Source organism: Bolinopsis microptera, chromosome 10 (assembly GCF_026151205.1).
Source record: "Bolinopsis microptera isolate Bmic1 chromosome 10, MBARI_Bmic_1.0, whole genome shotgun sequence".
Classification (NCBI taxonomy): Eukaryota; Metazoa; Ctenophora; class Tentaculata; order Lobata; family Bolinopsidae; genus Bolinopsis; species Bolinopsis microptera.
The window spans coordinates 5,218,556-5,232,152 of NC_087081.1; the positions used below are offsets into that span (position 1 = coordinate 5,218,556).

The 13,597-nt window shown below is 38.0% G+C and overlaps 1 protein-coding gene and 1 long non-coding RNA gene across 2 annotated transcripts; both read right to left on the reverse strand.

The window, feature by feature from the left end:
* Positions 1-946: 946 nt before the first annotated feature.
* LOC134822259 (RNA-binding protein 26-like) lies at positions 947-9,439 on the reverse strand. The gene is made up of 15 exons (XM_063833164.1): positions 9,379-9,439; positions 9,067-9,179; positions 8,594-8,751; positions 7,966-8,081; positions 7,291-7,389; positions 5,770-6,017; positions 5,406-5,603; positions 4,461-4,577; positions 4,213-4,293; positions 3,780-3,907; positions 3,486-3,631; positions 3,137-3,300; positions 2,549-2,930; positions 1,759-1,918; positions 947-1,491 (listed from the first exon to the last, which is right to left on the reverse strand). The coding sequence occupies exons 1-15, from the start codon at positions 9,435-9,437 to the stop codon at positions 1,468-1,470; spliced, it is 2,193 nt and encodes a 730-aa protein (XP_063689234.1). The 5' UTR covers positions 9,438-9,439; the 3' UTR covers positions 947-1,467.
* Positions 9,440-9,665: 226 nt separating this feature from the next.
* LOC134822210 (uncharacterized) lies at positions 9,666-11,552 on the reverse strand. The gene is made up of 3 exons (XR_010161152.1): positions 11,182-11,552; positions 10,345-10,489; positions 9,666-10,255 (listed from the first exon to the last, which is right to left on the reverse strand). It is a non-coding gene; the product is annotated as an uncharacterized LOC134822210 (long non-coding RNA).
* Between the last annotated feature and the right edge of the window lie 2,045 nt (positions 11,553-13,597).

A 13,597-nucleotide genomic window follows, 5' to 3' on the forward strand; every position in this document is an offset into this window, starting at 1 on the left:
TAATTACATTGGAGGACTTCGCCGCTTCGACGCGAACTAGCATTCTTGCTTCGCAGAGCAACGATCTCGATGGGTTGACACCGTCAATCAAGTAATTACACTGGGGTCAATTGATCGGGTAAGGGTCCTTGGCCAGGATCCTGGGTCAGGGTTAGGTTCCTGGGTCAGGGTCAGGGTCATGGTTAGCGTTAGGGTTAGGGTCCTGGGTCAGGGTCAGGGTTAATTGTATTAAATTATATTGTCGGGGGGTCAATTGTCGGGGGGTCAATTGTCGCCCACCCTTGATTCCAATTATAGGTGCCGCTTGTTCGTAACTTTGCCGATGCCATATGCCATATGATATGGCTATGTCGTAATACATAATATTTCTAGAGGAAAGTGCCTCTCGGAATATTTTATTTAAAGACCCTCTCTCCTCTCCACCCCCTCAGTGATTACGTAATATTATAATCACCTTATCGCTTTTGGACAATATCTGAGTGAAAGAAAGACTGATATGGTGTAAAAACTGGAAGAGCTTGAATGTTACCGTCAGTTGTTGGTATAATGGAAATATTCAATATTGGATAATTCAACTCAAACTCAAAATTAAAGATTGAAAGGATCAACAATGGAAATGGAAAAATTGGGCAAAATTCAAGAGGCACGACACAGCCCGTCGGCTTCTCGAATTCTGCCAAATCAGGTAATCGATTAGTTAATGTATGAAAGTTGATCATTTTATCTATCCTACAGCTGTTCATGGTATTGGAAACCGTGCAGTTTGTTTGAGACAGGTCCTATATAGTTATAGGACCATGCTCAATGAATTATATTTCTCTCTGGTGGTGTGCTTGAAATTTAGTTCATATTTTGGTTCATCAGCAGTTTCATCAGATCAAGTTTATGGATCCATGATGGCTTTTCAAGCAAACCATGTGCATGATGGCGAAAATATTGAGCAAGGAACCACAGAAATTGAGGGCGCCTAAATTTGGCTGACCTTTATATGCTGTCAGAATAACAGGGAACATTATAAGGTAAATAATTCTAACTATTATGAAGATTCCTTTCCATTGCTTTTAGCCCAAATCAAATATCTAGCAATCCCATAGCCTTCGCTACAATAATACCCACCGCAAAGTTATTCATTGAAAATATGCCTTAACTTTACAATATTAGCGACATAGTCCTGGCAACAACAAAAAAGGAAAAAGCATTCTGCTCTTCGAATACACTGAACTTCAACCACAAAATCGTTCGTCGCTGAATGTTCTTAGACAATACATTGTCCATGTCTATAACAGTTCATAAGAGGGGCCGCGATAACGTCACCTCAAGTAATGACGTAATCTTAAGTAATGACGTAATCTTGAGTAATGACGTCACTTTAAGTAATTACGTCACGTGAAATAGGTTGCGATGTCACGTGACCGTTACCCCTCTCGACTGAATCGTCTGACGTCAAGTTAACCGTTGGTCAAATCGTCATCTTATAGGTTCTACGGTTACCTGGAATAATAAGCTCCGTTTAAATGATAACAATCAACATGCTCAATGGGATGACGGGTAGTTTCTGTTATTTGTTTGAGAGTCGAATTAGTTTACAGAGGGAACAGGTTAAGGTTGATAGAGGCGCAAACAATTTACGTCTGTACTAACTATACAAATATTTAGCTTTCCGTGCAATGCGATGTATTATATTGAGAATAATTGAATTGACTTTGCAAAATTTACTCATTTGAACCTCATAATTTAAAAAGCATAACACTTTCCTACCTGAGAAGAAGTCACTTCACCGGTCTTATTCCACTCTATATCGAGCTCTTGGTCATCAACAATCCTGCCCTTTACGTAGGCCATTTCAGCGTCCCGGCGTTTGTCGAACCCGATGATGACACCAACCCCAGAGGGTATCACAGTGCAGGTGCCAAATTTACTGAAAGTAGACTGGTCAGTGATCATTACCTCGGATTATGCACTTAAATATTGTGTAGAAATTATACCAGAGTAGGGGGGGGGGGGGGGGGGGGGGGGGGGGGGGGGGGGGGGGGGGGGGGCCAACGCCCCAAAAGGCCCCGATTTCTAGGGCCCTTTTTGGATTTTCAATATGTGTAGGGCCTTTTGGGGCCCTAGAATTAACTTCAATTTCATCAAGTTTGATATATGCTAAGTGCTTTAATGATATTATCTGACTACTTGCACAGTACTTTTATGTTTATTTGGGTGTATTTACATGGAGATTATGGTCCATAAACACTATCAAATAGTGGTCAGGGTCAAAAGGCCCCAAAAAGCTCCGATTTCTAGGGCCCTTTTCGGATTTTCGATATGTGTGGGCCTTTTGGGGCGTTGGCCCCCCCCCCCCCCAGAGTAGCATTTCAAACCCCACAACTTCCCCTGGTTTAATATGTATCTCAGCCACTTTTAATTGGCAACATATTCCCTGTACCCTGTAACTAGCCATTAATAACGGTTAGTGGTTGCATTGCACCTATTTATAGAATTTGTTGCTCAGTGCTCGACCCGATTTTTAATTCTATCTTGTAAAGCAAAATGTTGTTTTTACCTGAAATGTTCGTGAAGTTCCTCTGCGTTATTGCAGTTCTTTACAATAATCTCCTTGGGCCTCAAGTCCAAGTTGGTGGAAGCACCGAGGGTGGTAGCTGGTGCTTGTTTAACGGGTTGAGGAGCTTTTCTCTTTCGATCACTGTTTTCTATGCTGGCCAGGCTCGCTTTTATAGTGTCATGCGACAGCTGTAGCTTCTTCATTGTTTCTAACATGGACCTTTTCTCGGATAGTACCTTACAGCTTTCCAGCTTACTGAGAATTAGTTTCTGGTTTACTACGTTCTGGGCAAGGAGACCTTGTGTTCTTTTAGCAAGCTCCAGTTTTTTCTGTGCAGCTGTAGGTCTGGGTTGTTCTCGAGGTGTGGTGGCTGGTTTGTTGTCTGGGGAGAAGTTACCGTTTATAAACTTTACTGAATACCATTGAAACCTAATAAATGATAAAGTGAACCTTCTACGCTGTGAAGGGTCAAACAAGCCATTTATTGACATTAACGATAATACGTATTTGTTCCAAGCCATACGTGAAATGCAAATGCAATACTTTAAGGGTGCAAACGAATAAAGAACAGAAACACGGTTAACTTACTGGTTACTAAGCTTAAGGCAGCAGGGGGTGGTGGAGCCGAGGTCTTGTTATTCACCAGGTTCATGTCTTGGTGGATAGAGGAAGTGGTGACCTTACCCATGTTCTTGAATAAGGACGGGGCTAAAGATATTGGGACCACCTCCTTCCAAAAGAATTTTATGTACCTATCGGGTAATTATATTGTTATGTAATCAGTTACCGTTTGGGTAATAAGGAAAAACCATAACCACCTCATTCAAGCTGTTTGTTCGAAGCACATTCGTTACAGGGCACCTAAAATCATGCCACAGAAACTTCCTTTTAGTCCTTAAATTGTATTGGCACGACAAAGCAGTACAACAACTCCTACCTGACACCGAGTAGAGCGATATTAGAGTTGAAACAAGCAGCAGCACTGTCGTGGGAGTGGAACTCTACCATAGCAGTGTGAACATCGTTATACACTCTACACTGCAGCTGTTTTATCGGACCATACTTTCCAAGATGATGTGACAGCTGGATAGAGGTTACATTCAGTAAATTTGAAAATAATCAAGATCTATTTGAGGTAATTAATTTCCCAAATTCTTTGAGATACAGTGCATTAAAATAACAGGAGTAGCGACATGCTCAGGATAATTATGCTGACTTTAATATTTCTCACCAGTGCACTATCGTTACTCTGATAAGGGATGTCTCTGACAAGTAAGGTAGTCTGGGTTGGTTCCACTGGCACAACTGCTCCGGTGATAATATTACTACCGTCAACTAGTTTAAAGCTTCTAGGTACTCCTGAGGATGCGAGTCAGTCAGGTTTTTTATCGGATTATTCGTTGAATTTTGTACAGTTAATAAGGGGACTTTTGTTGAAATGAGCTACTAATGAAAAGATGTCTCGCCGCCGCGCCGATTACAGTACGATATCAACAAATAGATCGGAATACTGACGGGGAAGCGAACCATAATAGGCACGTGACAGTGATTCCAGGAAGCTGATTGGACGAGAAAAAAAATATTGTTCACTACTTCTCCACCAGTATTCAGACGTAAGATGGACAACTCTGACTAAAAAGTGTCTACAACGAGAGGATTGTTACCTGTGCTAGAGGGTGCTCTCTTGACTGTGTGAACGTAAGGTTTAGAGGGGTGTGTTGTCTCGCTCATCTGTGCAGTGGGAGCTGAGATATTACGACGTTAGGGTGGCACATTGATAATCCTGGATATTTTGTTATTTGAAATAGAAATGGACAACAACTTGGTGAATAAAGCCAGGTTTTAAAAATCTGAATGTGAAAGACCGTGGAGGCTCCTTGAAAACTGAAAATAGAGCTGTAACTACCAGTACCTGATGTACTGGAGGCGTGTGTAACAGGCCGAGGTGGGGGAAGAGGCTGAGCGGGGGCTGGGACCAGGGGGGTCTGGTTGTTAATCAGAGCTGGCTTATCCGGGTTATAAGTCTCACCTGAATAGGATTATTGTTATATATCATGTTTTACTGGCGTTCAAGAACGCTTCCCTTTGGTTTATAGACATTGCAAGATACGAACTAACGATGTATGTTGAAAATTGCCATCGAGTTGCCCGGTTGCATGTTGAACTCTCAAAAATTCACCATTTTCAAATTTTTGTCGGTGTGATACAATTGCATCGTGAATATAAAGATGCTGTATAGTAGATAAGAGTGAGGTATTGGTTTAAATAGGATGCAGCCTGGACAGTGGACAGTCGGCGATGCAATTATTCTGACCGACTGAGATTGATAACGTACAAGATAAGCTGCTGCGCGCGACGGTGCGTGCGCGCACAACTACGGCGTTGACAGTTGCGTAACACAGTACGAATTTGTAAAATTTTACTGCTAGTCGCGAAGCTTATTCCCGTAATTTGTCCCAGGTTATGCCGAAAATATTCAGTGGTTTTGGTGCTGTTGACAGACTGGAAAGATTTCACCAAGTTAAGAAGGTAAATGTCGTTTTCTGGTTCAGATTATAAATATTATGGAGGGAGCCTGACTTAGTTCATGGACCATTTCATTGGTAATTTGGTTTGCAATACACGGGAAAACATTGTACAAAAACTGGAATTGTTATCAGCTTCGCCAGGTACTAGACGAATATTTCTAACCCTGTACTAAATATCATAAGACAGAATGTGCAAGATTTTCCTTCCGAGGGGTTGGTAGTGCATACTCGCAATTTATTAAGCAGCAATTTCAACATGACACGTTCTCAATTAACACACGCCAAAATGTAGCACCACACACACACTTACGCATATTTACACACAGTACCTGGGGGAAATAGAGGTGGGGCACCACTGAACGGCCCAGGAGGAGGAGGAGGAAGAGAAGGAGTCTGAGCTGCTTGAAGTACACTGGATAAGCTACTCTCCTCCACTACTACAGGGTCTATACCGTGATCATACTGGCACAGTCCTCCACGCAGACAGTAGCCTTTCTCGTCAAAATCACGACATCTTTCTTTACGCGCTGCAATGGAGTGTACGTGCGTTAATAAGAAGTGAAACTTGGTGTTTTTGAAATATGAGAGTTTGAAAATATGAGAGTTTGGAAATATGAGAGTTTGAATAGTTTCTTCTGCCTGGTGTACCACTGTCACATCCCCTGATACACGTGTAAATTAAGAAACCAGTACCTTTCCCGTTTCTCGGGGGAGAGTTACTCTTCTTTCTAGGACTCCTAGGCTGCCTGACTGGAGATCTAGATCTTCTGGTGGGTGGAGATCTAGATCTCTTGGGAGGGGAGGGGGAGCGGGACTGGTGTCTGTCTGGGGTGTACCTTCGTTTAGGGTATCCGACACGGTCACGTGTTATGTCACCACGGTCACGTGTTATCTCACGTGATGCGGGGTAACGGTCACGTGGTGCTTGCTCGTCTGATCTCCTGGGGTGGTTAGTTGAGAGACTAAGAGAAAAAGAAACTAGTGGGATGAAAAAAATTGAGATGGCAGCAGCTAAATTAAAATAACATCGTCTAGTTTATTCATTACACAGAGAACTTCCCACATTATATTCATTGATTGAAATAAATTTTCGTGCACATACAGAATGAATGGTTAATAATTTAATATATATGTAGACCAAGGTCTGTGCACGGGATGCTTCCTGGAAGAATCCAGTTCTTTTAGCGGGGCACCCTACCTAAAGCCAAATTGAGATATAATAATCATATTCCTAGAGAAATAATCAGAAATCGAATACCAATCAAATAATATGATATATAGGAGTAGTAACCATATTTACTATGCAAAATGCCCCAACCACATAGTGTAGATTTATATAGAATTCAAATTCCATATCATCATTAAACCTCAATAGTCAATATAATAGCCCAAGCAAAATTAAATAACTTCTTATATACCTTACTGTCATACTACAAATTAATTAAACATTTGAAATCTGTTAACCAGAGAATAAATTTCTAAACCTAATGCAAGTGAAATAATTTAGATGCAATAATGAATGCCTAATGTGAGTATCATCTGTCAATGTCCTTGTAAAAAAGTCTGTAAAAGAGATATGAGTAATTAATATAGAAGAAAAAACAGGAAGTTGTCGTCTGTTGAAAAATAAATAAAATATCTAGAATATAAATTAGAATATAAAATAACATTCAGTCAATGTGTCGTCAATAAACTGTACAATTATCAAATGTTAAAACTGGGTGATACAGTCACCAAAAATAAATACTAAGTATAATAAGTAAATAAATTAAATGTGGTCTATAAAACTACCACTAGGTATAATAGGTCAATAAATTAAAAGTGGTTTATAAAACTACCACTGTGCGAACCCTTTCTCCAGTTAAAACATGTCAGTCATGTGCAAAATCAATCAAAATGGTAAGGTGGTAAAAAAGGGAAAATCCTTTCGATACATCAATTATATATGCCTCAGATTTAAAAGAATTAGAAGATACTTAGTTATCGTAGACTATGATTGCAGTGTAAAATTTGTCATATGAATTGTCGACGGTATAATTAGGGTCTGTTGTTATAGATGAGAGTAGCTGTTTCTTATACGAATCACTAAAGCTTTTAACATCAGGCAGATTTCGTAGAAACACAGTAGTATAAACAAACACTACTATAACAAGAGGATATTTATTACTACGTACTTACATTAAATAAACAATATTATAGGTTGTGTGTACTTACGTTCTGTCTCCTCTATCAGTGAATCTTCTAACATCTCTCCTCTCTTCGTAAGATTCAGTGTTAAATCTCCTTGTTTCCTCTTCCCTTCCTCCGGGCCGACTGAACATTTGTTATCTTAACATTTGTTTAAATCTTAACATTTGTTCTCTCAACATTTAAACGGAGGTGCAGAAAATAACATGTTAAAATGCACGCATCAAGTGTGTGTTATCAAACATGGAAATTTCAGTGAAAAAGGTAATATAACCCAGTACAAAGTTCATTCTAACAATTAAATTTGGGACCCTACATTCTTATACATTATTATTATAATATACTGATTTTGAAGGATAGAGGACTTAATTTACGAAAATGTAAAACATCTCAGGAACTTAAAGATATGATTATAAAGTTAATGCCATTACAGTGCAACACTGCACTGCTAACAAGTGGGCTTAGTGAAGCACATCTCACTATGTGCATTCCTTCATTTTGCACGTGCACATACTTGTAGTGAAGCACAGTATTTTGCACGTGCACAATGCACATATTTGTGGTGAAGTACAGTATTTTGCACGTACACAATGCACATATTTGTGGTGAAGTACAGTATTTTGCACGTACACAGTGCACATATTTTTGGTGAAGCACAGTATTTTGCACGTGCACAATTCATATGTTTTTACTGAATATTACCTGCCACGTTTCCTCCTGTCTCTGTCCTCCTCAAAGCGTCTCTTTCTCGCGTTCATCTTATCATCCTCATCCGTATTCACATCTATTGATAATTCAACTAGTCTTTGCTCTGTCCCCTGTAATTAAACATTAATTGATTATTGAGATACTTTTAATTTTTAAGATAATTAATCGATCAAGCTGTTTTTGAAGCAAGACGATATATTATATGCTTACTATGTATATATAAATAACGTTGTGTTATTGTGCAAAACTATAACATGTATTCGACATGTGTATTGTCATTACCGCATCGTGATGAAAACAAATCAAACTAGAGTCAAATTTCACTGTCAAAATTGTCAATACAGTAGTGTTATGTAACACTATCTAATTATGTTCGTAATCAAAATGCAGATTATGAAATATTTCCATACAATTATTAATCATGTTAATGATACTGACTTTTAAATTATTAGATCGTTAATGCTATTCAATTCCAGAATAAGGATGAGAATAGCATAGATAAATATTGTACAATCAATATTAGTTAACTCAAATCAATACGAGTAGCACGTAATCATTATAATATGCAATGAAATTCAAGCACCAATTATTATCATTATATATTATATGTACATAAGTTTACCTTTTTTGTGTCAATGGATATCTTCCGTTCAGGTTTTGGATCATCCTTTGCTTTGACTTCTTTGACTTCGGTAAAAACTCTCTTTTTCTTAGGTGGCACTGGCATGTATTCTTTACTTTCGATCACGTCGTATAAATTTTTCACAAAACTCTCAGTTTCTGAAATGTATGTTGCTAAAATACCCAGAATGACAAGTAGTAACAAGATCATCTATTTTAAATACAAGTCAATCAGAATGGCATGGCTATCAATCATTACATCAATGAACAACTTGTCAAAATCAGATCGGATTTAAATTTTGAATGAGCATTTTTCCTTGAAATTGATTGCCTTTGAAGTAGGACCGAGTTCAGTTGAAGCTATTTGTTCAAATAACCAATTATCTTGAACTCGCTTCTAGCACCAAATCAAAGGAGCATTTTACATTCTTTTGAAAGATAATCTGAATTGTAACCTATGACAAGCGGACAAACCTTTATCTAGAAAAACCTCTAACTGTTCCACAAATGTGTCTTCATTGAACGCCTCGTCTTTTTTTAGCAAAGCTATCACATACTTCGCCAGGACGCTTGGATCTGCTTCCGAGCTAAGGGTAATAGAAGAATGAGTAATATAACAATGTTTGAGTGATTATTAAGGCGTATTAGCGACTTCGTTACTAGATCACATTATATTATATTTAAGCTCTGTTTTTTGTGAATTAGACCATAACTTTGAATAACTTTTAAATAGATATCAATTTTTGTAATTACAAAAATTGATATCTATTTAAAAGATAAACTCACATCATTTCCAGCTGAGTGACCAGCCATTGCTTTAGAAATTCAACCTCTTCAATAATCATCCTGAACTGTGGCAATTAATGGGTTAAGAAAGGAATAAAGCAGATTGCCGACTGGACTTACCATGAACAAACGGCACCAAATGAAAATTGTTATTGGATATGATGATTATGTTTAAGTGCGCTTACAAGATAACGGAATATTAAGGAAACATTATCTTTATAGTGTGTTTGAAGTCATTATCACAAGATACAGAAAAAATAATTATCAGAATTGATTTGAAACAACTGAAAGCTATAACAGAATAACTGTGCTGTGAATAACAACTTGATAAAATAAACTGAATGATAAAATTCATCTATTTATTTGCTATTATCCCACCCAACTACAAACAAGATTGAAGATTATAGAGCGAAAAGATATAAATATATGGCAATAAATTAGTATAGGATCAATAGAATAATTCATATAATGAACATAATTATCCAGAAATATATCTTCACATATATCTATATTACTCGTGAATAATATTTCATACAAACATAGCATAGTCAGCATATTAGAAAAACGATTATCCACTCGGGTAAACAAATTTCACATGAGACATTTCAGTCTCACCCCGCACGATTAAAATAAATTAACAAACGTTAGCTTCTCTAAATTTCACCCTACAGTTCACTCTAAACTACCCCTCATCTGACTTCTGAGCCATTTCTTTAGCTCTCTGAGAGTTCTCAAGTTTAATCTGCTGTACCCGGACCCAGTATCTGTAGTCTGTCAGGTCCTTGATTTTATCTCCATAATAATCATCACTAAACCCCACCTCTACTGAGTCTGTACATCTGTATAAGTTCAACCGACGCTGAAAATCGTCTTCTCTCTGAGAAGATTAGTGTGATTGTAATCGGTTTTTCGTAATTGTAATTGTTTTCGTAACTGAAATTGTAGTTGCAATTTATTGTGATTTACCTGATGAAAGTTTGCCTTTGTTTCAGAGCCCATAACTCTAAGATGAAAATTACGATATCCGAATGCAGTTATGATAACACAGGTAATACCAGATGCAAATGTCATACAGGTTCCAATGATCATTGGATCAATTCCTTCCATTCCCCTGAAACGACAAGAAGTAAGCATCTTTAAAACTATATGACACATTGTGTTAGAAGCGCAAATTGTCATAATTACCAGTAGTCATAGATAACCATTATTCGCCCCAAATAAGGAAATATCAGCAATCACCAGTTCCAGGAAACGTAAACCTCTCTTAAGTGTCTTTCACTTGATTTTGGTGCATGATGCAATGTTGACTGATAACTGCCAGTCAGTGGCGTAACTTAGGGCCCCGCAGACCCCGCTTGTGCGGGGGGGCGCCGTATAAGGGGGGCGCAATTTTCCTGAATTTTAGGCCCTTTGTATGTATTTCCCTGTCCAATTTAGCGTTCGGTCGACGCGAAAAAAATATTTGGGGTACCCTTTTTTGCTTCAAGGGGGCGCAAAAAGCCTTAGGGGGGGGCGAGAAAAAAAATTACCCAACCTTTTTTTTTTTTAATATTTTTTTTAGGGACACAAAAAATTTTAGGGGCGCTTTTCGTCACTGAGCGGGGGGGGGGGGGGGCGCCAACAGGCAAAGTTACGCCACTGCTGCCAGTAGCCATCACTGAGCAGGGTTTTAGTCTATTATGGATAGACATTAGACACCTCCCAGTGCAGATATGACGGCCACGGTGTTCTAGCTACTAATGAGCAGCATGTAATATCTATATTGTGTGAAACTATGTATTTAGGAAGGAGAGTTTTACTTACATAATTGTGAGAGGAGAGTCTGACATCAGCCAAGGAAAAAACCACATACTATTTGATGCAAACGTAAAGCACCCAAAAACATAGCCTCCTAGTAATGCAAAATATCGCGAGGTCTTTATTCTATTCTTTAGTTTGATATAGTCATTAAACTGAAGCTGAAAACTAGTCCGACAGGGAGAATATCTTGAACACAGTGTCTTTATTCGATTCTCGACTTCCTTGGGCACAGGCAGAGGGTGTGAAGAATTGTTGCTGTCTGCAGCAGAAGCCAGTGTAGTAAATAATCTCTCATGTCTTAGCTTCCTTAATGCCAACAGTCTCCTTGGTGCGTTGAGCAAACATATCATTATCAATGCTTGACTGAAACAAGATGATAGTTATAGAGAATGTATCTGAATAAAGCTGTGTCTTTATGATTTAATTAGCAAAGGCTCATTGTTATTTCCAATCCAATAAATAAATTGTCAGTTTAGGCTGATAGTTAACTGTTACGAAAAAATCGATAATCTTAAAATCACTGTCATTATACACCATACCAGCGAATATATTTCTTCCTATTTGAGAGTTAATCATAATTGGTTAACTCAAAAATGTACCTTGACAACATTTTGAATTAAAATTGAATTCAATCGATTAATAAAATTTGGCAACACCGATGACTGATAAATACTTCAGGTTGCCCAGTGGTTGGAGCTTCTTCCCTCAGTGCAGAAGGTGCAGAGTTCAAATTCTAGTGTCACCTAGTCTAGGGAGCAGCTAGAGATCTATCGGATCGATGAGAAATTACATAGGTGTAATGTCTCCTTGGTCAGAACAAGGTAAACCTGTAACGACCAACCTACATGAACACTCAAATGAAAGATAAATAAACGGTGACGTGGAAACATGCAATAGGAATTATGAAGTCCAAATGAAAGCTTGTATGCAACACAGTACAGGGGGATCGAATTCTATGAAACAACCGAATGAAAAGACAATATACACATAATATAACAATTACCCTATATAAAATTCAATATAAATTCAATAGAAAACCCTTGAACACCCTTTAAGTAGTATAAGTAAGCCAGTTTAAAGAACTGGCTCCAAATTTATATCTAATTCTGCTATTTTTACTGCACTACTACTTTTCAACCGAATGAAAAGTAAATGCATACTCTAAATTTAGCCGAAATACTATCCAACTATGACAAAATTTTGAGAACGTATGTGATGAAAGTGCACGAAGAAGGCACATTTTAGGCACTCTCACCCTGAACAATTATGCTCTAGGAAGTGTTTATCAGGTTTAAACAGCGGTGGACAGTACTGCAGCGAGTTGGATGGTTTTAACAACTCTGTATCTCTTGATAAATATTAAATATCGTGCGAGTTCTTATAAATCAAATCGCAGACTAAGCGTCAGATACAATATACAAAATGTCATGCATGACAACAATCAGATTACTTTTGACCCTACTTATAACGCTAATCTTTTCTGCGGCATGCTTCATTGTAGCGCGATGCACTACTGGGTCGCGCCGCGCATCAAATAATTCTTCTCGCAACCGGTAGATCGGCGAAATGCACCACTGTGCCTCACCGAGCTGCGAAGGATTGACATCGTGAATCAACATGCTTCAATAATTTAAATTCATCCAATGCAATATTGACACACGCTGTAACCCCTTTTGAGCGCGCGCGAAGCGCGCGCGGCCGGTCGGCCGCAAAAGGGGCACACCATCTAGGGAATCGTACTATTTGGCGGGACTCAGAATATGCCTCCCTATTAAGTGATTTGACCATATTCGGATGTAATTGCTTCAGATGAAGAGAAAGATGACGCGCGCGCGTAACCGAAACATTTTATTGCATAATTGATAACAAAATCTATTTATTTAACATTTTATCGTCAACAATTTCAATAATAATGTTCCTATTTCTTTTTAACACTTCATTGGAGTATTTTCAAATTTAAGAGGACAAAAAGTTTTTATTTTTATCAAAAATTGTGTAATTTGTTTCAATTTGTCAATAGTTAATCATTACGCCGCGCACTTCTTAAAACGAACATGTTAAGAAATATCTCCGCAAGCAGTTAGACTATCCACTATAAGGTAAACCGCTCTGCTCAATTCTTTTTGATACATGCAATTTTTATTGTTCAGCTACTATACATAGTGAAAATAATATGTGAATTTTTGTTTTTTGCTCCGTTTGTCGGAAACCCAAAGTTCTTTTATATTTTTGAATGATTAATCATCTGAGTCTCACGTTCTTGTTTGCCATGCATTCGTTTTCAAAACCCAACATTTGTAAGGCTTCATATGTAATTATAATTGTGTTGGTTTATTTTCAAACAGAGATTACAATTTCTCAATTTGCTAATGAGATTTTAGAGTTCAACCGAGCTTAAACATTTATATAAGTCGAGTTC

Bases quoted from the DNA above. Each gene is read 5' to 3' on its own strand.
- LOC134822259 (XM_063833164.1), bottom strand. From the start codon at position 9,437: ATGATTATTGAAGAGGTTGAATTTCTAAAGCAATGGCTGGTCACTCAG. The intron at 8,752-9,066 runs GTTTGTCCGCTT...CATACATTTCAG, and splicing joins AGAGGTTTTTCTAGATAAAG to AAACTGAGAGTTTTGTGAAA. The intron at 8,082-8,593 runs GTAAACTTATGT...GTTTAATTACAG, and splicing joins TATCCATTGACACAAAAAAG to GGGACAGAGCAAAGACTAGT.